This window comes from Manis javanica, chromosome 4, assembly GCF_040802235.1.
Source record: "Manis javanica isolate MJ-LG chromosome 4, MJ_LKY, whole genome shotgun sequence".
Lineage (NCBI taxonomy): Eukaryota > Metazoa > Chordata > Mammalia > Pholidota > Manidae > Manis > Manis javanica.
The window spans coordinates 71814550-71840376 of NC_133159.1; the positions used below are offsets into that span (position 1 = coordinate 71814550).

Consider the following 25827-nt stretch of genomic DNA (forward strand, 5'->3'; position numbering starts at 1 on the left):
CTTAGGTCTGTGTTAATTCATCCAAGCTCTTTCATAGCCAGCTGACTAAGCTTTCTACTTATAAATAGAGGGGGCTTCCAAAGACTGAGACCCATCATTACTTTCAAGCATTCATGTCACAAGCCAGCCCCAGCTATAGTTTACTAAACAGTTAGCTGGCTTACTGGTTTGAATCTTTTATTTATTTATAGTAACAGTAACATTTGGCACTTACACGGTCTCCTAAAAGCCTGATAACCCCAGTTATCTTGTGCCCTAAGTGGCCCAGCTTTCACTGAGTTAGAAATGAATGTTTGGAGGAGGCAGGGTGAGGGGGAACATTCTGATTTGCCAACAACTGCCTAATGCAAGTACTGTGTCTTTGGAGCAGCCACGGCGGCTGCCAAGGAGGCCTGTGAATTCCCCGTGGTAGCTGTCAGGCCAGCCTAGGTGCATCCGAGATGAAACTCTGGAGTTATTTCTGGAGCAGTGATTGATGTTTCAAACAGGAGATGACATTCTGATGGGTTCCAGACTTGCTATGATAGGAGTTAATGAGGATAATGATGATGATAATTATATTTATATTATACCTTTTTTTCCAAAGAACCCTTCAGTCCTTTTATCTCATTTGCTTTGAAAATGTCCCTCTGTAGTTGGGAGGGGAAGGTGTTACTCATCTGTTTTTCAGGAGAGAAAATATAGAGTTAACTACCCAGCTTCCAGGTTCCATTTTGGAGGTGAGAGGTGATGTTTAAATGACAAATTAAATGTGCAGAAATTAAGCTTAGAGAAACACTAGTCTCAGTTCCCATTCCTCCTATACAATGCTGTCATTTCAAGCTCTAGTAAGACCATTCCCTGACCCAGAGGTCTTTAGGGCAATCCTCGCAGACTGCCAAAATCAGTCCCCAAACCCTATCCTAACAGGCAAGGTTCTCCACATCCCAATCTACACCATCTCACTATGCTTTTATATTTTACCATGTTTCATCCAAACAAATCTACTTGCTTGGCACTCCCATCTGCTCTGAACACCCCATCCTTCTTTCATAATATTGACCACACTTGCTGTAACTTGTTCAATGTCTGTCTTCCTATTTGGGTATAAATTTCAGGAAAGCAGGGACTGTCACCACAGTACCTCAGAGCCTAGCCTAGCAGAGTCACTGGCACGTAGCAGGTGCTTCTGAAGTGTGCACTGCGCTCTCCCCCTCCATGCCTTTGCTCATGCGGCTCCCTCGGCCTACAACGCCCACACTCCCATATTTTCCTATTGAAGGTAGGGCTGTCCTTTCAAGCCAAATGCAATCCCAGATTCCTCTCGCTGGCCTGCCCTACTTGGGAACCACCACAGCACTATTATTTTCAGTTCTTGCCTTACCTTCTGTTGAGTCATAATTGTTTGTATACTCATGTATCTTCCTTTCCTGCCCCTCCCAGCCTGTCAGCTCTGGAAAGGCAGGAGCTGCACCCTGGAGCCTGGCAGAGTGTGGGCATTTGTTAAACATGTGCTCACTTGTCTAAAACTATTGTTGACCAGCATTCTTATCCTTCATTCAGCAAAATTCCCATTTCCAGAATCTGCAGCTTATCATGAGAGGGGATTTTTCTCATTCTTATCTTCCTCCATTCTTCTGGAAGTCTGGGAGGAAGATCAGTCACAGAAACCCCTGCCAACTCTTCATTTAAAAAGTGTCTCCCTTCTCCTCTGGGAGGAAGATTCTGCACTCAGGCGGAGAGTCCCTTTGCTACTAGGGCCCAGGATAGTTGACAGGGTTGGCAGTTAGCATTTCTTAGCTTTATCACTCAAATCGATGCCAGCCTAAATAATGGAGAACTAATCAATATAAGATCAACTGAGCAGATGTGATTAAATCAATGACCTCTCGGAGGAATTTTAGTACTCCTCTGTGCTTCTGGTCAGCATTTGCACATACCAGTGGGTTATGATAAGAAGACACCAGATTGAACTAACTCTTGTGTGTTTTGTGAAACTTCTAAGCAGAGCATTTTTGACAGCTTGAAGACCCCCAGCTACTAGCAACATGGGAATACCGAGCATCTGTGATACAACATTCTATATAAATTAGAAGGGACTCCTTCAACCGTATCATGGAATATTCAGGGCTGTTAAAATTGATGATGCAGATCTCTATTTACTGACGTGGAGCTATGCCCACAATATATTGCTAAGTGAAGTAAGCAGGCTATAAGACAATATGATTATGTAAAATTATTCCATATTTACATCTACTCATAGATGGGGGATAGTCTCTGAAATGTTATCTGAGTGGTTATCTCTAGGTGGGGAAATTTTGAGTAATTTTTTTCTTTAGTTTTGTTTATACTGTTTCTTTTGTATTGTTTGAATTTTAGTTTTACAGTGAGCAGTTGCTTTTACAATCAGAAAAAGAAAGTAAAACTACTTTCAGTTTGAAAAAAAGTTCGAAATAAAAAAGCCTTAAGACAATCTTCAAATTTCTTAAAATTTGCTTACAATAAAACAAAACAGAAAAACTCTTACACGAGTGAAGAAAAAAATTGTCCAACTGCCTCCATAACTGAGCCACACAATGTGCTGAGCACAGGAGGAAAAGGGAACAAGGGAGCCTCTTGAGGAAGGAGGCACAATGAGATCACCATCTCCTGATCTGGCACCGATCACATGTAAAATTCTTCAGTGCCTGAAGAATGAAGTATCTCTTCACATATCATTTTAATCCAAATTTTTGATGGCAGTTGATTTACAGCTACAATATTTCTAATTTCAAAGTTTTTAGAGGACAACAGAGAAAGCTTCCCATCTCTGATAGCAAAGAAATGGTGACTTTATTAACCACAGCACTTTCTGTTGCGAAAAAGAGACACGTACTATTGGGCATTGTACAATGCACACTTTATTCCATCGTGATTGGTTACTTGTAGGACAGGACAGCAAGAGACTATCAGTGCAGAACTTCTCTGGACTAAAGGGCCATGAAAGGCATTACTGGTTTTGGCACACAGAGTGGATAACCACACACTGGCTGGAACGAGATGGTCAGTAATGTAAAATGCACAGATCTAACACCACGTCGAAATCATGTCTGAATTCTGTAGAATGTTAAACAGTAAATAATTACAAAGGCTGACATGCAACTCTACATAAGTCACATCATTCATTTATGGACTGTTTTCCCCTCTTACAGATGAAGAGGTAGCCTTAGTAATCTGTTCACTGTAGCTTAAAAGAGCAATCAATAGACATTAGCGAGATCTGTCTGCTGATTTCTTAGCAATCCATCACAGTTGAGGAAATAATGCTAAATAATGTACTTTCTCTATATTGTTGTCTCTATTAAACTGACCCTTACTGACCAAATAACTCCCACCTAACTTTTACTTACCTAAATACAATTCCTAATGGCTTTACAACATCAAAAAGCAGTTTCTGTTAGTTTTTTATCCTTATAAATCACAATGGACAAGAGGGGAATCTAAGTAATGGGTATCTTCTTCCAAGATAACATTATGCTGATGAAAACATCACATAAATACTACTACTATGCTGTGCACATTTTAGGTTTTACATCATCATATCACATAGGGTGTCCAAAGAGGACAGCCTAGAGGAGACACAGCAGTGCAGAAAAAGATTCTGTAGAGGAAGTGCACAGATCCTAAGTGATTTCTTGAGATAAAGAGAGGCAAAGAAGAAAATAAGGAGAGGAAAAATGAAAAACAGCCTCTGTACAACAAATTGTTGAAAAGAAATATCTATTCACTTGCAACTGACTAAACAGAACAGAGAACAGTTCTTTAATTTGAAATATAGAAGTAAAAATATTGAAAATTACATGCCAGTTAGCTTTAGTATTAAGCCTAAACTGGTTAGTGTTTCTGTGGCTGATTTTGAGCTACTGAACTCTAACAGGGAGAATTCCTGCTTCTGCCAGCGTAGGGCCAGATTTTACCCAAAAGGGCAACCAGAACTGCAGAGGCCAAGTTTTCTTTATTAACTTGGGCATATGGGTAACTTTCATTCTCTCTCTGGTAAAACATATTATTCACTCATGATGAGACAGTTCGAAATATGACAGTGACCAAGATATGGTTCACTCACAGGATGCATATAATTAGATATTTACCTGTGAAATGAATTTTAAGGCTAAGCAAAAAGAAAGAGAAGGAATTTCTTCAAAGCTCAAGAAATTCATAAAATTATCAAATAAATTAAAAATACAGTGGTTAAAGATGTCTCAGTTTTCTCAGAGGCTTACCACTTTCATTTGCTAAGGGGGAGATGACAAATGAAGGTAATTCTCTCTGGGTCACCAGATATAAGGGATGTTTGATTACAAACACATAGGTAAGCAGAGTGAGACTTGAAGTAGTATTTCTTAGTATCTCTGATTCTTAATCTTAAACAATATGCCAGAGGCAATACAGAAAGGTGGAGATGACTAGGAAGTTTGATAACATGCCTGGATCAGTCACCATTCCTTGGAAAGTACCATGTCCCTGGCTTTCTAAAAGGCTGCTTCTTTCAGGTTTAAGTGAAAGACAATGATCTCTCCCTTCACTGAGGCACTGTTCTTTGTAAGAGACCCGTGTCAGTTTAAGGTTGTGTAATTTGAAGGTTAGAGAGGAAAGAAGTTTTAATTGAACTCCACAGGAAATATTCATGGATATTTCAAACGAGAATTGTCCATTGTCTGCAGTTGGTTTCAAACACTAAGCCGATGACTTTCTGAACGTGCCCCATCTGGCTTGCACTAGACCATCAATAATCATTTTTAGATGTGATGTCCTTTTGAAAAAAATAACTTTGCTGGATGAAGATAACTGCAGGGGGTAGAAGGCTGGAAATAAGCTGAGTCATGAAGGGGGAAATAGAAATGAGGTAAAGGAAAAAATAAGGCTCTATTCCCCAAGGTCTGTATATGGCCAGTAATGAAGCAAAATTTCATGGAATGTGACTTACAGAGACTTTCTAAGCCTTCCTAAGATGTTGGACCCATGGGGTGTTTCCAAGCCTCTTGATCCACAACCCCCCAGCAGCCATCTGGAGCTGAATTCACCTGCCCAGGTGTGGTACCCTCCTTCTTCTGGAGCTGAGATCTTTGGGGCAAACCTTGTCAGGATGTGCCTCTGTGTAGGTAACTCTCCCCACAACAGCCGTTCTGATTTTGGTTACAGTTCTGCTGAGGGGCCTGTTTGCCTTTCCGGGGAAGAGTAGGGGTAGTGGCAGAAGACGTAGCATGAGATCTAGAAGGCAAGACTCTGGATTTTACCCAAGGCGCAGGTGACTGAAAGAAGTGGGAAAGGCAAAAGAAAGTAACTGGAAAAAAGTTTCCAGGGTTCAGAAAAAAAAAAAAACAGGGAAAGGGGAGGCTCCATGGACCAGGGAATTTCAAAGGAATCAAAGATGATTAATGATAACCCCAGCCTATCTGACTGATCAAGAAGACATTCTTCAGCATACATGGGCAACTAAGCGATTTTCACACTGATAGAAACACTAAAGTGAAGGTGTCCTTACTATTATTAACCATGTTTCAATAATTCATTAGCTCTATTATTTTCTATATTGCTGAATTCATTTAGCAAATCCACAGGTTAGGTACCACCGTGAGGGGAGGGTGGGGGTGGTGCAGAAAGAAGCAATTAAACTCAGAATGAAACTTTTATAACCCAGAGTTAGTAGCAAAGCAGCACAGCAGGTTGTCAGAGACAACAACAGAAGTGGGTACGGTTTTCGGCCTGGCCAGTGCAGCTTTGCCGGCTACAAGGGAGGGCCTCCCACTCAGGAGTCTGCCTTCTTGTTAATCAGTATGGAGCAGCATGTGAGCAGCCCATCCACCTTTTCCATTTCAGAATTGCTCACAGGGATCAGCATATGGTCCTTCAGCTTTTCATAAACCTGCAGTAGGAATCAAGCAAAGGTAGAGACGGATGACGTTTCTGCCTCTGTCTTACCTCCCCTTCCCCCCGCCTGCTGAAGAGAATTAATTTGGCTTGTGAGTTTAGGCTTCTCACCCATTTAACCTCAAGATATGCATGCATTCTAGACCACACTCATGCCCACGGCCATATCCACAGAACTAGTGGCATCGGTTAACCACAGCTCTGTGCTGTAACCTCAAATGCAATGATGTGTCAAAAATGTGGTTGTTGCTAGAGACGCCTTTGCTCCGCCCTTGCCATTGCTCGATGAAGTGGGGCATGAAAGTCGGTGGCTGTGTGTTTTCAGTCTATTAGTCTCTCTCCACACTTTAAAATCCTTTCAACTGGAAGTTTCTTTCCATACCAATGCCACCGGAAACACTTGACAAAATAGAATTTATGTGAAGTATTTCAGGTCAAACTGCTTTTAAATTACAGGTGTGAATTCTATAGCATCTTTGGACACTAATAGAAAGCATGTGTCAAAACTTCAAATTAACCATCTACAGATTTTTCTCCTATGATTAAGCAAAGCACATTTTGTTAAGACCAAATTGCCTGAAACACACTGCCAAAAAACAATCTACCATGCTTCTTTAGGAAGCACTGTGCTCTTCAAAATTTAGTACAGTGGTTATTTAAGAGTGCTGGAGTTGGACAGAGTTGGGTTCCAAACCCAGTTCTGTCAACTTACTACTTAAAGTGTGACTTCAGTCAAGTGACATGCCCTCTGAGCCTCGGCTTACTTCTCTGTAAGATTATAGTAATAAGAGTGGCCTCACAGGGCTGTTGTAAAGAATAAGTAAAATCACGCATGTAGCATGCCTGGTAGAGTGCCTGGGCACAGGGGAAGCCCTCGGTACTCACGGTGTTAGCATGGTTACGGCTGATAGACACAGGGCTATATTCAGAGGTGGTTAATAATCATCTGGTTGTCAGAAGATCATGTGGTTATAGAGGCCAGAATGATCCACAGCTGTGTTTCTCGAATGGGGTTCCGTAATCCAGGAACTTGTTTATCACAGATAGATTCTAGGGTGGGAGTCTAGGAACCTGTATTTTTAACAGCCATGATGCATGTTAAAGTATGAGACCCACTATCCATCTGAGAGCTGGTTAAGTCCCAGTGTGGGGTCAGGACTCCTCTATTTTCCTTAGGTTCACAGTTTCAGCCATGGAAATAGAGAGAGAAATGATCTATGTATCCCTACCCTTTTTGATATGCTGCGAAGAAGACAGATTATGAGGATAAGGCTAAAGCTATATAGTATTGCATACTTAAAAGGTGGCACAAAATATTTCCCAAGACTTTTAAAGCTTAAGATGTAAAAGATATAAGATCAGTGGTTACTAAAGTCTCTTGTTTAGTGCTTAGAATAAATATTTTGTTCCTCTGGGCACAGATGAAAATGCTGAGATGCCCAAAACAGATATGGACATTTGAAGGATCTATGAATAAACGTTGTTAAATTTACTTTGTGGGATTAAATCGAAATTACTAAAGTATACAGATAAGACTGGCAGAGTGCCCTGAAAGGCAAGATTTCCTTAGCCCAGGAAAGAATTCCATATCTAAGGATAATTCCCTCGTTGAAACACAAATACAGAGCCTCTTAGAGGGACCAGTTGGCTGATGCAAGCAAACTATAGTTCTTTCTGGTCTGTCTTTTCAATCCTTTGCTACCTAAGAGGTATAGTTCCAAAGCTCTTCTTTTTGCAGCTCTGATATTGAGCACCCACCTCTTTGGGTCATTCATGCTTCTCTACCTTACAAAATAAGTAACCCTCTAATGAAGGGCAGCCCAGATTTGTCAGAAAACAACACAGTTGGCCATCTAATTGTAGGTATCTTTGCTTAATGAGGATCTGAGTGTAGGGATATGTTCATTTAATCAGAGTGGAGCATAGACTTGGGAGATTTAAGTGTTCATTTGAAAATCTTTGAATACCAGGCTTGATCATCTCAATTACTGTATAAGCATTGGTCACCAGGGACATGAATGAGAAGAGTGAATTAAACACAATTTCCTTGTGCCCTAAGTGATATTACCCTTTCTGATTTCTTAATGATTTGATGTGTATAAAGGAAAAGGAAGCCACTGCTATTTGTCACTCCATCATGAAAGAATTCCCAGGCAGGAAGACTGTCAGCAAGGCCTGCCTAGCTGCAGTGGCCAGGAAGGATGGCTTTTTACCTTTGCACTTTCTGGATACTCTTCTGGTGTTCGGTGCAGCAAGACGTGGCCTTTGCTAGGGATATTTAGATATATACAGTTTGCGGCCGTATCATCAGGCACTGTGAGCTTGTCATAGCGGTGGTCACTCATCTGTTGCATGATCTATAAAGAGAACCAAAGCAGGCTTAAGTGGGGCATCTCCCCACACTTTTAAACAGAAGCAAAGCAGTGTGGTAGGATTTAACCTTGCAAACGATGCCTAAGAATGTCTCTGTGTTGAATTTCCCGTCTACTGCCTCTAGTCACTTAGAATCAGAAGAGGAAATCTAATGAAGCTATGATTCTTTGAAAGAATTGCAGGTTCTTCTTGTTGCAGTTTTTTTTAAAAGTGTGTGCTTGTCTCTAATTTCATAAAGGTTTTAAAACTGTCTACAATTTTTCTAGTTTTTTTTCCCTAAGACCTAACATAAGATACAAAATAGCCATATATACAAAAGGCCCAGTTGAGGTTTTGATGATAGCCTTGGCTGAGGAAGCAGGGCTGCTCTGGTCTGTAGGATAAAAGGACCATAGTAGTAACCAGATGGGCAATAATATGATTTATCAATAACCATTGGCATGTGCACACACACACACATATGCACAATTTCCTCTTCTAGATACATTTCAATTGAATTCCCCTGTCTGTTCACAGGTGATGTCCTTAACAGTGTACATAAAAAGCATTTGAGGAGAATATTAAATTTCATATTCCTAGGTCTCAGCCCCAGGGCTTCTGGTCTGGCAGATTTGAAGTGAGGCATAGAAATATTTGCATTCTGAAGTTCCCCAGGTAATTCTGAGGCAGATGGTCCCTGGACCTCCCTTGGGGAAAAAACCTTTTGAGCTAGTCTATTTATCAAATAACAGGTTTATTAGTACCTTAGTATAAAATAACACAAAAAAATGAATATCCCACAAAACAAAATATTGAAAACAAATCCTCACCTCCTTAACACCATCAAATCAAAAACCCCTGAAACAACACCTCCCCCTACCAACAAAAATATCCAAACACTAAAAAACAAACAAATGATTATTTTGGGCTTAGATCTATAGACTTTCCATTCTTTATTACTACCCATAAGCCTTAAGGAATTTGCTGAAATGCCAAGGTATATGTAGCAAGAGCTTTTCCACAATCTGGTTTTCATTCACCTTTCCATCCAAGTCTCCCTCTACCCTTCAATATTTGTGTGGAAATGTGCTTCGGATTATTAGTCCCCTGAATTAAGTAGACTTCCCCCTCAGTCACGGTAGCACTGGACAGAAAGATTTACGGTATGAGAGAGTGGAAGAGACGGGATACTCCCTTTAGAAAATTCATTTCAAAGATAATATGTCGAGTGGTACACAGTAAAGCCCCTCCTGACTTACCACTTAGGTGGACCACTCCCTTCTCCTAGTGTGGAGTGTATCAAGGGCTGAGAGAGGCCAGAGTAACCTGCTAATGGAACATCCTTCACACAGAAGGAAACGTCAGGAATGGGGATGAGCTTAAGTACTATCTCAAAGGCTAAGAGACACAAAAATGAGTAGGACATAGATCTGGGACTTTCTGAAACAGTCATAGCCTAATGGAGGAGACTGAGAGACGAATGTATGATTATATTTCGATAAGAATAAGCTGGGCGCCATGCTGGTTTTCATTTATTATCTCAGAATTGCCATTTTATAGATGAATAAACTGGACTGAGAAAAGTCAAATAATTTGCATAAGGTCATAGAGATAGATTCAAATCCGGATCAGTGCAACCCAAAATGGTCTCTATTAATCACCTCACTTTGCTCTCTGTATTGACCTCAGAGCTGATGAAGTAAGTCTCTTTTGCAAACTAATAACATCTACTTTTCCACTCTCATTTGGTACTTACTATTTATTCCCTTGTACCCCACTTAGTCTTTTTTTATATGTAGTCCTATTATCACATGGTAAAATTGGTATAGTTACAGGACTGGACATTTCTCTTGCATTTTTGAATTTAAATTGTTGCGTGAAGGGATAGGCCCATAGAGTGGTTTGCCCATAGGGTGGGTTCTTCATTAGCGCCCTGATTGAGAAACCTTAGATCTATTTGAACAGGTGGATAATTAAGATAAAACACCACTAAAGAGAACTATTCTAAGCAAATTAACATGTTCAATTTAGCCCTCTTTATATAATGGATACACCCAGAGAAAAAGAGGCTTACATAAGAGGAGAAAAAAAACAAGTAGCTCTCTTCTATTCTGAATTATTATTTAATTACATATTATGCAGACTTTCTTTCTGGCTGCTTTCAAAACAGCAGCTCCCATTTATGATGGTGTGGGAGAGGGCATATCAAGACCATGAACTCTGGAGTAACTCTTGGGTTGAGTCTCAGTTCTAGCCTTTATTAGCTATGTAAATAAAAGCTTTTTTTTCCCCCCTAACTCCTTGTTTTTCTCACCTGTAAAATTGGGATAAGAATAGTCTTCCATATACTTTCTGTTGAAGTTGCATGAAGATAATGTATGTAATAAGGCATAATAATAAGTCTTAAATAAGCTACTAACATTTTATGACAGCATGACCAGAAAAACAAGGTTTCAGTTGCCAGTCTGCAGGCCCACGGACTATTCTGGCAAGCTCTAGCCTTTAATCTCACTCTTAAAATAGCCTGTTTTGGAGGTCAGTCCTTATTCTGAAAATCACATAAGCCTATACCCCTCATATTCCTGATGGTTATTTAACATAGAATTGGAGAGTCTTGCAGGTTTAGCATCCCTTCTGCCTGGATCCCCTAGAAAGAGTTGCTACAGTGTTCCCAAATATTTCAAAATTAGGACCAGTCTGAATATGAGAGTTTTTAGGAAATTTCTCTCTTTAAAGGGACTGCTAGCTCCTGCAATGCAGGTCTAGTTCATAATGGAGTAAACACAGCATGGACTTTGGAGTCAGAAAGATTTGGGTCTGAAGCCTTGCTGTGCCATACACTAACTGTGTGACCTTGAGCAAGTCAATGAAGCTCTCTGAGCCTCATTTCTTCAGCTGTAAAATGGGATGACAATGTCATACCTATTTCCCATAGGGTGACTCTAAAGATTATTTTAAAAAACCAAAATAAAATGGATAATGTATGTGAAGTGTTTAAAACAAGTTCCTAGCACATATTAAAAGTGTAATAAATGTGAGCACCCTTCCCTCTGTGTTTTTTTCAAGTCATTTGTCATATAGCAGGGTGATCAAAATATGTTTGCAACTAACTGAATCATTTCTTCATTCCTTTCAAAGGATATGCAAACCTCAGGAGTGCACTGGAATGGAATATTCCTTCAGAAAAACAAGGTATGGTCTATGTCCAGAAACAGAATACAATTCATTAGTTAAAGTGAGCCAGGCTAAAATCAATGAGGCCGAGGTTTGTCTTTTTCCCTATATGCTGTACAGTAGGTCACTGTACTCTGTGGTCCTAACCCAAATGACTTTGGATGCAAGACAATAAGGAGTGGTGGAACTGCAGCTAACTAGGCAGTGTGCAGCACCCAAAAGCACTAAAACAAAGAAAGGAAAGAAAAAAAACTGTTGTGTGCAGCAAACAGAACACATGTATCTCATCAGTTTGTGACCCCTGTTTTAGCAAAATAGTCCAGGAACCCAATGAGCAGATTGATTTCTTCATGATGAAAGAGGAGCTGTCTCTATTGCAAAGTGGCAGTTAGGGTTTGTGAAGCTCTTCAGTAGTCTCCCATGGGTGGGTCTGGCCAGATGCTTTTTCCCAGGTGCTGGGAGGAGGACCTCAGTAGGCCTGAAGGTCTGCTGACTGTGTGTTGTTGACAGTGGGCCAAGATAGTCGGTTGGCTTACATTTGCAGTAAGAACTGGACTCTCATCCTTCGCATGGATTAGATGTAGTTTACCTGAGAAGTTCAGGATTCCTTCCAGACCCACTGGGGAAACAGTTCCCTGGGCCAGAGGTTTACTAAGTAGGACTCCAGTGACTCAAGGGCCTCACAAAGATCCTTAAAACATGATATGTACAGCCATTGTTCCCTGGTCAAGCTTAAACACAAACAAAACAAACTCCAGAAAATAGTATTTCCACTGACCTAATTTCCTAAGCAATTGGGAGAATTGTGGGTGACTTATTTTGGTCCATCACATTCAGGCTAGTTGCTCCCATCAATCATAAACTCTAGATAAACTGCCAGGTGGTTTTCTGGTTTAATTCATGGTCTGTAGATGATTCATTACACTCTTTATCCATAAAGATATCACCTAGAACTTTTAGTACGAGATGAATTCAAAGAGAAAGCAGCATGTAAAGACCACACCTGGTACACTTGATTACAAGCAAATTCCCCACCTCTCAGTCTGACTCACGCGTGTCCGTCCGGTGGTGACTACTAAGCAGAAACATGGAATGTTGTACATTCCAGAGGAAATGTTATCAAGGATTATTATCAGTGCTAACTTCTTGTTTATCAGTGAGGGAACAAACTAAAATCTCCAAGGTTGTACCTACCTCAGAATGTGCCCAGTTTCTTTGGTGGAACGGAGACAATCATTTCCTTTCCCAGACTGCTTTATTTACCGGGCTCCACGCTCCCTCCCACCGCCACCCTCACCTCCTAGAGGAAATGTCCTCCTCACTGGGTTCCTAGGAGTTTGCTTTGTCCTTTGGTTAATGACATCTATTTGAATTTTAATCACTGCTTTTCCTCACTCTTTAGTGTTTCTCTTTTCCGGGCCTTACATTGTAATTTATAGCTTGTGGTAGGATCCCGCATTCCTCAAATTTCTGAACTAAGAGCTAGTACCCGACCTAGCATTGTTTGAGAATGGTTTCATTTTTTTCATTACTGTGAGGAAAGGAATTCAAATATCCTGAGTGAGGAAATAATTTAATGCTGGGAATATATAAAGTAATTCACTGATAAATTCTACTCTTTAAATTAATGTCTTCGCAAAACCACCAAAGCCACCTTAGAAGTTTTCAATTAGTATATCAGGGCCCCTGGTTATCATCTGAAGAGAGGTTAAAAAATGTGCCCAAAGAAATAACTTTTAATAATAGAACAGGCCCTGTTTGGAGCGGTGAATGGTTCTGATTAACTGGAAAGAAAAAAAACCTAAACGCTCTGTCAGGAGTAGTCTTTCTAAATGAAAAGGATTTAGGAAATGTTAACTGTAGATAATAAACAAGAAATACATTGTTTTTCTTTTTCTTTTTTTCATGAGAAAGCTGAAGCTGCTTATTCAAAACATGAAGAATTTCTGTCTTTGGAACAGAGAAGAGGTTTCTCTCTTCCTGTCAGAGAGACTGTTACTGTTTTTCTTATACATTGTGATTGTCTGAATAAGACAGCTTATTATTTATTTAAAGCTGGGTTCAGGAGATACATGCACATACACAATGCAGGGTGTTTGCCATTCAGAAGGGAACACAGAATAAGCCTCAGGACACTGTGTCCCTCTCTAATGTTAGTCTTTCCCTGTCATGTTGGAAGGGGTGCTGTGAAGATGGGCTCCCATGGCCTGCCTGGCATAGCATCACCTCAAAGAGCTCAGGCTCCTGGGGCTGCGGGAGGATGAGGACAGAGCCATGGCGAGGAGAAGAAACAGTGTTTCTTTCCTCTTTGAGGATGCACAGAAGCTTTTGTTAAAAGATGAGCATCATTTCAAATATCCTGAGAATGTAGCTGTTGAGCTGCTGAGTAGTATGTTCTGACATATTTTCCTAAAGAAGGGTGGAGGAGGTATGTTGCTCCAGGGCTTTGTGTGAAGTGTTCTTTTAAGCCCAGGGACTGTCCTGCCTGCTTCTCACTGAGCCCCAAGCCAGAACGGAAAGCAGAGAGCACCTACGCCCTCCACAGCCACTGCAGATTCCCGGGAGGCCCCAGACTGGATGATGCACGGAAGTTCTACAGGGCTTGGTGGGATGGTCTGAGAAGTCAAGTTGCTGCTCTCCATGTCTTTTCTGACTTTTGCCATTTCCCAGAGGAATTAGTCGCTTTGTGTAAAATGGAGGATTGGATACAGATAGTGTTCGAGTCACTTCAACAGTCCTTTATGTTGGTCCCCTTTGGGCCTGCATGGTGATGGTGGGAAAGGTAATTCAGTCACAGGCATAGCCTTCAGGAGATGATCATCTCCAGTTTGAGGCAGGACAAGCATGTGAAGGATATGCCAACAGTAAAAGGAAAGGCAACCTCACTTCTACTACAGACACATCCTTAACGATGGAGGCACGCAGCCGTGAGAGGAAATGGCTCTGCGAATCATCTTGGCCACGTGGGTGAGGTCTGTTACACGGCTGCTGGTTTGGAGGAACTGGGCTTGCTCCCCAGAGTGAAGCTGTCACAAAACAGAGTGGGAAATGTCTGGCTTTCAGCCCAAGAGAATTTGCATGGCTAGTTGCATTAACAACCAGGCATTTCCGGCAGTTCCCCACATTTCTGGGAATTTTCTCATCCAAAGGGCTGGAAGGCAGCTCCATTCTTCCACTTGTTACTCATGGTTTCTTCAAATTATATCAATTATCAAAAACAAATCCTGGGCTATGTTGTTTCACAGAACAATTTAGGACTTACTGGTCAAATACTGAAGGAAAGGTGTACAGAAGATACTTACAGATGCTTAGGGAATATTCAAAGCACATTTTTGGCTTGCTCATAATTGATCTTCTCATGAAATATACATAGACACTCATTTCAACATTTAGAAACTAAGCCAATATTAAAAGCAAATGATTATAGTCTATTGAGATATATAATATGTAATACTTAAGCACATTTATTGCTATTGAATATCTAAAATCATTCATTCATTTATTTATTTATCTATTCATCAGAAATTTATTGAGAAACTGACAATATGCTAGGCATCAAGCCCAGGGAGTGCTTTTAAGGCTGCCTCAATATAGCTATGGGAAACATTCTCGAATTGGTATCATTTTTTCATTTTTTATAGTCTTTCTGTGGATCAGCTCAAAATGAACAGAACCTGAAAGAGGTTGCCTCTTAAACCTCGTCTCTGAATTGATTGCTATACAGATCCTAAGCATGAGGTTGTATGGTTTCTTTAGTTAAATCTGGGCAAACTCTAAATACCAAATGTTCCCTTCCTAGTTGGCTGCCATTTCCTCCACAAATTCTCTCTCATATTTGAATCTGCTGCTTTTTCTCAGATCATAAGGCCCACATAAACATGTGGAAGAAAGACTTCTGTTATTCAAACTACAACTGCAAATCACATGAACCATTTCTGGAAGGGACCCTAAGGCAATGGTTTCTGAGGAAGGCTGGGAAAACTTTCCATACTCTTAAAGGTGACTCTGAGCTCTGTAGAGGCCTGGGAGCAGGGCACGGGTAGGACAAACAAGGGAGACTCTCTGGGTGAGTTGCAGCCCTGACTGTGCTCCTGGCTTTCTCCAAAGACTTGACAACACTGTTTTGTGGCTCACACCTCTCCTCACGCCCCCTTCTCTCCTCTTTCCCTATCTCCACATTCCTATTATTTCTAACCAAGGACATTTTTGCTTTCTTTTTTGCTGCATTGTCTCCAGCTTATCCCATGCCTTCAAGGGTCTCACCTTTTACCCCAAAGGACTTGATGTATTTTCCTAAACAAAGACAATTCTCTTGCTAAGAGGAGTTCAGGGTTTAGCTCTTCCAAGCATCTGGTGGATACTGTGGTTGCTTCCCTCACATCTATTCCCTGCCTTCTTACTAACTACCCCAATTTTCCATTGTATATCTACACCTCCCTGTGTAGCCCACATAATCTGGGGGAGGCTAATTTCATCCTTGATTTGAGGACTGAGGCTCTAGGCCAGAGGTTCCTTTCTAGGTTTACAGTATTCGTAATGTAGTAATATTTTCATGGTGCCTCTCACACACACAAAAAACAAAACAAATCCCCCAAAACTAACACTTTAGCTTATTAAGTAGTCTGGTCTAAATAACCTAATAGTAGCATTAGGTAGGAAGACAAGATATGAGAGGGTGGAGGGAGAATAAAGCCAGTAAAGCTGACTAAAAGGGACTCAAAGAGTTAACCTGATAAACCACAGAGACAGAAAGGACTCAGAGTTAATTAGCTAATTAGCTGAAGTTTCAAAGGCCAAAAGTGACTTGCAATGTCTGGATATTTCCCAGAGAAAGTCAATCAAGGACTTCTCTGCCCTACCCCATGAAGTAGAGCAGGGAAATAAGACAAGGGTCATGCCATTGTAAAATCTACTTAGCCTGCAAAAAGGCCCAGCTTATTATTTAACTTAATCTGTATACCCTTCTTTCTCTTCTTGCAGCCCCTTAATTAAGTAACTTTGTAACCAGGGCAGGAGACAGACCTCCAAAGTGTAAATAAACCTATGTGGGTAAAGAATGGTGGGATCCAAACCAACACAGTCACCTAAATAACCCTGTTCTTAAGACAAAACTTCAAAGGAATTATGAATCACCTGTATGCATCATGCCTTCCTTATATTGAGCCTTACCCAAAAAGGCCCTATAAGACTCCAGACCCTAAACCCCTAAGTGCTCCTCCTGAGGTTGCCCGCACTCCCCTTTCTTGGAGTGTGTATCTTTAAAAGCGTTTTTTCCTGCCCAACTTATTACATGTCTCTGTGCTCTTCCAGTGGTATCTTTGTCACTTTGCTATTTCATTGTATTTTCCAGCTTTTAGCATGTCTTCACTCTCTGTCCTACTTCAAATTAGTAGGGAGGGGCTACTGAGAGCTCTGATTTGAATTTGCAAGTTCCTGTTGCCTGTGTGACCCAGACAAGACTACAGCTATATGATCATGCTCCTTAGTAGCCTGCCCAAAAAATCTCCTTTCTTTGTCTTTGGGAAATTCTCAGAACATAATCTCACTCAATCCAGTGCAGTGCGACTCCCCTAAATCCTGGGGTCGTAGGGGGTTAGTTCCCACGCCATGCAGATCCAAGGAGACACTGGATGCCAGGTGGCATCGGCTTTAGGAGTTGGCGAGGATTTGCCCTATGCCAAGCAGGAGTTCAATGCGCTTCCCTTTCCTCCCTCTGCTTTATTCAAGTACACCTGTGTTTGTCTACTTTGACTCTGGCCCGCTCCTGCCTTGGAGTGTATTCAAATAAAACTTTCACTCTGCTTCACTACTGTGTCTCTGCCTTTCAATTCTTTGTTGCAATGGGGACAAAAACTAAGGAGAACAAACTCAACCCCCAACAGCAGAACTGTGTGTGATATCTCACAGATACATCTGTATTCTTTTTGAAAATTAAAAATATGCCATGGTGCCCCTGTGAGTGTGCTGTGGTGCTTCAGCATGCCTTCATACAATCAGGAACTCTAACTCCAGTGTCATTCACCCCCTGGTTATAGTAATTGGTTCAGGAATGGGCAGATGACCAATTCAGACTAATAAGAATCCACAAGATCTGCGAGAAGCTTCGTTACTTTTCTTAGAGATTTAATGTCCCTCTCCCTGAATATGTATGAGGAAGCATGTAGCCAGAAGCTGCTCATAGTCACTCTCCTCCCCTACATGGAAGCCGGCTTTATGAAGATGCTGTGTAAGGTGGAGAAGAGATACAATCTGCTTCTTTGATGGCATCAGTGTTTGGAGTGAACACACTCCAAGGCAGGAGCAGGCCAGATCAGTGAGCAGACTGATCAAACCTACTCTCAAGCCTGTGTTACCTCAGAACTAGATGGACCGATACATTTTCATTGTTGTAGCCAGCTTGAACTGGGCTTTCTGTTGGTGGCTAGTTAAGACAACTAGCCCTTATCAGTTAGGACTAAATTTAGCCAAAACAGAAATTATCTGCCCCACAGGCAGCTTCAAAAAGGTCATTTCCTCTCATGTGAAAGGAGTTTTGAGGTCATAGTGTAGTGTAGTGACCTGACAGTTAATCAAGGGCCTGGGCTCCTTCTAGCTTTTAGCTCTGCCATGCCTAGGATATATAGCCCTTGTTCTTATGGTATAAAATAACTCTTGGTGCTCCAACAATCACATCCTTTCTTTCAAGCAGCAAGACTTAGGAAAGGGAGAAGGGCACAACTCCTACTTTTAAAATCCAGGCTTCCTAGATTTCATACCCAGCACTTCCACTTTCATCTCATTGGACCACACTTAGTCTCATTGTTAAACCTAGTACAAAGGAAGGTGGGTGGGAAATGCAGACTTTATTCCAAGTGGCAATGTGCTCATTTGAAACTCAAGATTCAATTAATAAGAAGCAAGGGTAGAATGGAAGTTGAACACAACTAGTTGACTGTCATCAACTGTCAGCTGACTGATCCAGAGAGTAATACATACTTTTTATCCCCAGGATATGTATTGACCTCTGCCCTTGTAGGCAACTGATATACTGCTTAAATTCAAATGAGTCAATGTTTCTCAGCCATCCCAGAAGAATAGACGATTAAAAGCATGCAGGCACAGTCACACTACTGGCCTTTGTGTAGAATTTTCAGCTGAGCTTGGCAGGTGATAGGTGCTCAGTTCATTATTTGTTGAATGTTGCATCAATGATCATTTAACAGTGCATTTCAGCATTTCAGTAACACTTAAAATCCTCCTAAAATCTTTTGATGCAATTTCCTGTTAGATACACTCAGAGCTCAACCTTCAGAGCAAACAGCTGCCAATCGGCCCTTGTGCCATATCCTGCTGTGCGACCAACACTGGTCACTGAATCCCCTGACTTTAATCAGCTGTGGTTGCTTGCCAGAGGCCCTTCTCAAATTTTCCCTAATAAGCTCAGGGATAGAACCAGAAACACTTCTTAACTAAACAGAGATCTGGGCTTCCCTTCTCTTTCCACTATTCTCATGCTTGTTTTCAAGCCATAGAGCTGGGAAGGAACACAGACTTATCTCTTCAAGTATGAGGTCCTCTGTGACTAATGAGAACTAGAGCAATAAACCCTCACTGTGGATACACTGTGTTTAGTAGGCAAATGTTATCAACAGAAAAAAATGCACTAGATGGAATACATGATATTTTTTTCGTAAGACTTTCTCCCTAAAAAGACACAGCATTTTAGAGAAAAGTTAGCTCTTCATAAATATTTGTATTTCAATAATTTAGTGGAGTTCTCCATGGTTTTCTTACATGAGAGCTATTTCTATGAAGTCCCAAATATTTTACTTAATATATTATTCTGGATAATATTAGGTGGTATTTTTTGTTTGAGGACATAGCAATTTACTTTTGGAGTGAATTTTCTCCCCTGCCCTCAAATGCTAATGCAGGAACTAATGTCTGGTGAATTCCAGACAGAGCCAGTGTTTCTCACAGTGGGGTCTGCATATTACCTGCATCCGAATCACGCAGTGGGTCCTGGGCTCCATCCCAGCCTTGCTGAATCATAATTTCTTGTGGTGAATCCAAGAATGTGATATGCATTTCAAATGTGCACTTCAAAGGTGCACTCTCTGTGATTCTTGGGCACACCAAAGTTTGGAAAACACTTAGAACTTTCAATTAAATTAACATAGTCTTCACACCTAAAAGGTGTTATTACTACTGTTGATATTACAAGGACAAGTATGTCTATAACAAGTTGATATTACAAGGAAAAATAACCTATATTGAGCTCTTATCACTTGTTAGGATGTGGATGGAAAAACAAATGTATGACTAGGAAATGTATACAAAATATAATAGATTCAACATCTTTCATTTAACTTTGTCTTGCCAGTGGGTTTCAGTCCCAGGCAAGTTTGCTGTGGATTCAGTGTGACCAAAGAAATGATAGAACGTTCTTGGGGTGAAAGGGTTTATTAACCAGCTTGTTCTCCCTGTGGTAGGTGTGCATCTCTGCCTTTGCCCAGAGCACTGGGCCAAAATCTGTACACAGCGCAATAATAGCTTATTGCCTATGGGTGTGGAAGCGGTAGCGTAGCAGCAGGCCAGTTATATCATCAAGTGGTTTAAGTTCAGTGAGGATCCTGGCCATAGGAACCCCAACTTCCCCACAAGCTTCTAATTGGTTTTATTTTGAAACCAATTGTTTCTGTACCATAAGTCACCTCTGGAGATGTGGTCTTACTTCAGAAGACAATAAAGGAAACAGCTATTGTAAAAAGCCACCTTCATGTTTGTAAACAGTGTTTCAGTAACACTGGGACCCACCTGCAGCAACCAATGACCGTAAGTTAAAAATAGACTTAGAAATATTCTTAAAGATTGCTGGACTAATATGACATTTTCAAAGATGAGAACAGGGAGAAATAGTAAGTGATTATTGAGAGCAGGATAATACTAGCAGAATGGTTTTACAGAAAGGCAGTGGCAAATGTATTTTGAATTTGCTTCTCTTGCACATCATAATTTCTAAGAATGGTCCAAATTCCAGTATTGCATCAGTTAGTGTGGATGTTTTCTCTAAAGCCTGGAGAATAATTCATAGTTAAAATGTCCCTTCTAATTTAGTGTCTATATTTTACCATATGCTTTATTAACCTTCAGCCAAGCAATAGGATACTCACTCATCAACACCCAAGGCATTTAATACATGTGGTTTCCATGGAGAGACAGTAACCCAAAACTCAACCATCATCCTACCGGCTCAACTGACACTTTTCCTAATCCCTTCAGCATCGAGAGTACTGGTGCTGGCATGGCCAAGAGCGTCACATAGGTCATGCTGTGATGTACAATTTCTGCCCATGAGGCAGATCCTTTTTTGTTTTGTTTTTTTTGCAGTCTTTTGCCAACTCAATTCAGCCAAGAAATGATAGGATACTGCAGGAGATGTTAAAGTGATTTTTTGTATGCCTTGAGAGCAAGTAGATAAAGATAATAAAAAATAAATGGAAAAGGGCAAAGGACAGAGACTCCAAAATTGGATGTACCACTAATGGCTGCCAATGGAAACTGAAATGGGAGCCAACCCCGTTAGTGTCTGACAAGCTTAGACATTGGGTGTCTACCAGAGCTGCTGTCAGTTGGATGTGTCTAAGTAGCATTCAGTCCCCAAAATGTGAATCTAGGTCAGTGAAATCCACAACATCCTTTTGCTCACCAATTTTCTATGGTTTGTTATGGTGTAGATGGGGGAGAACTGAGTTCATGGTGACAGGGAGAGTTTTAACTCTTTGTCAAAAATTCCACCAAAGTCACCCCATCTGGTAGTCATTTCTGAAGTCATTTTGTTCACCACCATCCCCCAGGGCCTAGTACAGAGCCTGGTACAGAACAGGAGTTCTATAAATATCTGTCAAAGTGTTGGTCTGCTTCTTTTTTCTCGCTTGCCCCTTCAGTCACAACGTTCTGTCACTTCCCTAAATGGAACTCAGCTTCCACACGGCCCTTTCTAGGTCCATGGCTCTTTCCTAGTCCAGATCCTCTTCTTCCTTTCTGGGTTGTGTGATGGTATCTACCTAGTTATATCAGTCCTAGTTTTACTCCTATTAAATCATTACAGGCAAAACATCAGAGAGATCTTTCTGAAATGCTACTTTTACACCGTTAACTTTTATACATCTGAAAAATTATGAGTGGCTCCCCACAGCCTGAATACTAGAAAACCCCAACTCCTTGGCCTTTGGACCAGCCCCGACTTAGATATTGGATCCTCATTCTTTTTTTCCCAGCACGCAGCACTTGTTTTAGACATTGTCTATTGATCATAAAATAGATATTCTTCCAGTTTGTACTGACCACTCCTCCTCTGTACCAGTCTTTGGCCTGCTGTTCACTGACATCCATTTAGACTTTGACTTCTACCTCCTAGGATCACTCCCCCTTAAAAACTCCTATCACCTCTATTAGGACCATGAGCCATTTATTAGGCATTTATTTTGTGTACATGTGATAGTATTTACCTTTTAATGTCCTGTCGTTTCTTCAGTTAAGCTTTTCAATTGCCTTTTTTTAAAAAATCACCTTTAAAAAATATTTTTGCAGCGGAAATAGCAAAAAGAGGTTTGGAATCCTCTCCTTTTTTTTTTCCTATCAGATTTTATGGATGAATTAGAAAATGATGTCATTTAACAGACATCCAATTTAACAGCTATATATGTAACTGCAGCCTCCTCAAAGAAAAATGGAACTAGGTTGGAGTCTTCTGTGGTTTTCTATCCTCAAAGAGGCATGAAGATGTTCAGCCAAGCACAAATCTCTCATCACTTGCAGCCACTGAATGCATGAAGTCACAGGGGTCAAGAGTCTACAGTGAACCCACTTTGGAACCATCCATATCACTGGTGCTTTTAATTAAACAGTTGCTACTCTTTGCCAAGTGCCTGCACACCCCCATGTTCAAGATTCAGTCCTTCACCTTGACTGCCCATCATAAAATTTCCAGGGGAAGGAACAAAGCTCTCATTCCCTACTGAGACTGATTCAACTTTGTTTTTCCAGGCTGAGACCACGTACAGGTGACAGGGGTCACACAGGGAGAGCTGAAGGCAGAGCCAGGATGACAAACCATGGGTTTGGATTCTAAGATCTCCCCTCGGCCCTCACAGATGTTTTGGCCCTCTAGACAGCTATCCTTTTGTAGAATCAACCTATGATTGTTTTTAAGAGGAAGTTCTTCTCTAATAGTGTGAAGTTTATTCTTTTTTTTTTCTCTTTGGCACAAATCTTCACACACTGAGATCAGGTCCTATTGTTGGATTTTTCTGTTGTGTGTGTGTCAGGGGAGAGGGTATGGAAATATGAGTTAAATGCAAATTTCCTGTTCTCTGAGAATCATAATGATTTTTGGTAACTCAAACTATTTTAATAAGCAATTTTAGCATGGCAAATGAATTTCATAATGGCATTCAAGTTAGGTATTGTAAATTAACAGTGTTGAACTCTAGGCAGCAAAATGGTAAGGAGTTTCTAGCTTCCAATGACTTTAATCTGGATACTTTCTCTACTTCTACTGCTACTCGGACTGTGTTCTTTTGTAGCTGTACTACACAGTGGTTGGCTTCTGAGGGTGAACTTCCTTCAGGATTCTACAGCAGATGCTTTGGGAAGTTGCAGGGATGTTTGAAGGCAGTGGCAGTGTCATCTGTGCACTGGAATCACCTGTTTTCACCTGTGGATGTTTTCAAAACTGCAGTTGCTTGGGATACATCCCAGACCCAGAACTGCATTATTTCTGAGACAGTGCAGTTTCAGAAAGTTCCTCAGGTAACGTTAAGCCACAGCTCTCATCAGAAAACCACTGATTTAAGGTCAGTTAGAGACTTTTCTTTTGTAAGCAAGAGTCTTAGATTGAAAGGCTTCTTTAAAAAGTCATATGTTCAACCACCCAACAGACACTTAAATTCTGCCTACAACATTCCACTCTGTTGAATACTTTTTGATGTCCCATCATACACATGGACAGAAAGAATAGCATTTTAAATGTAATTTCTTACTTTTTCTTCTCCAAAATTTTCTTGAAAGCTCAAGAAAAAAATAGTATTATTACCTTTTTCCTACTTGGCCAATTTTGCCTGCTTCCTGCCTTGGAACCAGTGCTGAAATTCGGCATGGCTGTTTTGGTCTCACAGCTTCAGATTACTTATTGCCCTATCATGCCAAATCATTTTATTTTGTCCACCCTAGCCTTGTTGGCTTACAGCTCTGGGAATATTGTCAGATAAGGCAACTGCTGCCAGGAAAAGGAGCATAAACAGTTGTTACAAACTCAGAGGCTATTTGGTTTTTTGTTAGTTTCTTAATTCAGGCATGGTTGATTAAAAAAAAGCACTGTTTTGTGGATGTGGTAAATACAACTGAAACAGACAAGCAGATAATAAGACTAAATTAGACTTACAATGGGATTGCCATGTATGTCTTTCATAGAAGAGACTCAAAGTGGGAAATCTTGTGGCTACACACTATAATTCCCTGTGAGGATGACAAATAAATATGCGAAGTCTTTATTTTTCCATTTCAATCATCCTGTTCATGCCAGTTAGCTTTCATTCTGTCCTTTGGTTTTTGCTATTGATGTTCTAGTTGGTATTAAAGGAAATTCCAGGCAATAAAATAACAAACAAAATTCAAAAACATTTAAGGGTTTTTCCACCTTCATTTTTCGTATGACCATCTATAAAATAACATGGATATTTTTGGACATAAAATCAATGCTGAAGCTGAGTCAAATGAGAGGAAATACAGTCTGAGTGACTTCTATTACATAGTTAGTTATTCAAAAGAAAAACATGCTGCTGTGCCCATGCTCTCATTCAAGGAATCTTACAAGTACAGTTAGTTATTTCAGGAAGTAGATAAGAAACCTAAAATTCATTTCCATTAGGATGCATTATGAGCATTTTAATTTAAAATTACACATCTACTGGAATTCCACTTACTATACTCCATCTCCATTTACACCACAAAGACACAAAACAATGGATTGATGACCTCATAATTCTTATCACATCGTTTTAGTACTTCCACTAAAAGTTTAAAAAAATATTGTTATACAAAAGAATATAATTATTAAGAAAGGCCATTAAACAAACTGTGGATGCCAGAAAGAGAAAATAATTGGTCTTCTGCAGGTGTTAGGAAGGTGACGACGCTCCTCTTGCTGCCCGGCCAGCAGATGGCACAGCCCAGCTACCTGCCAGTCCACAGCCCCTGGAGTTCCCAGCTCGAGAGATCAGCAGCTTCCTCATCTGATCGGTTTCAGGCAAGTTTTAGCTAAATGTTATTCTCCCCTTTCTCCCCTCCTTCCCTGTCTCCCTCCCTTTGTCTTCCTTCTCTCCTTCCCAGCTGACTGCAGGATGAATGCCACTAAAGAGACTAAAGAGATTGAGTTAAAAATCAATACCGTGAGTCCCTCTAGAGGGCAGGAATTACGATCTGTCCTCCTGTGATAGAAAGCATTTAATTAATCCAGGCTCCTGGAAGTCGATTTTGGCAAGGATCTAGAAGAAGAATGGATGAGATGCAGTGTAAAACTACTTTTCACCATGCCTTTTTCCTCCCCTAGTTATACTGAGGTATAACTGACAATTAAAAATGTACATATTTAAGGTGTACAAGGGCTGGGGGTGAAGAGGGGGTATGGGGAGATATTGATGAAAGAGTAAAAAGTTTCAGTTTTTTTATTTTCTTAGTTAAAACAACTGCTTAGTCTGTAGAAAAAACAGGCATCATATAGAAGGTAAAGCAGGACTTTGAGAGTTAGACCTACCTATTGGAGAATTATTTCTGTAAGTTAATCATCATCTACCTCCAGCAATACATGCCATTTTTTCCTAAACTTTAAAAATTAAAGTATAACATGCAAAGTGGCCCTCTGGACCATGACTCCTCCCCTTCTTAAAGTAACCACTATTCTGACTTTTAACAGTGTAGTTTTGTCTCTTGTTTAACACTGAATGAAATAAAAGAATATGTTTTTGGAGATTGACATCTTTTGCTCAAGTTATCTTTGTGAGCAGCAGTTCCAGCTGTGCAGCAACTGGAGTTCTCAACTTCTTTGAGGGAGAAACATTCTTTCTTCAGGAGTACTAAGAGGTCTACTGCTTCTGCATGAATTAATTAATCTTACACTATTTTCTTTTATAGCTAGGGGAGCAGAATGAAGGTGGTAGTTCCCCAGGGGCATGGAGGGAATGATGGAAAGTGAGGGAGAAAAACTACAGAAAGGGCAGGTTGCTCTAAATACTAATTTTGCTTAGATAATAGTATTTCTAGGGTAAGACTTAATGTTAAATAACTTAAGTAATTTGTTCAAATCATCCTAACCTCCAGAACTCTGATCATATCATGGTAAAATGCAGTAAGAATTGGTCCTCTCTTCCTTCC

The 25827-nt window shown here is 40.5% G+C and overlaps 1 protein-coding gene across 6 annotated transcripts in view; it reads right to left on the reverse strand.

Annotated features, from left to right (window-relative positions):
• Window positions 1-2789: 2789 nt before the first annotated feature.
• Window positions 2790-25827, reverse strand: part of DDAH1 (dimethylarginine dimethylaminohydrolase 1) — a 228174-nt gene continuing 205136 nt past the window's right edge. For all 6 annotated transcript variants that reach the window (XM_073234222.1, XM_073234223.1, XM_037012447.2 and 3 more), the window contains 2 exons: window positions 8103-8246; window positions 2790-5884 (listed from right to left, as the gene is read on the reverse strand). In XM_073234222.1, the coding sequence (XP_073090323.1) occupies window positions 5768-5884; window positions 8103-8246 (261 nt within the window). In that variant the 3' untranslated portion in view covers window positions 2790-5767. The remainder of the gene's footprint in view (window positions 5885-8102; window positions 8247-25827) is intronic.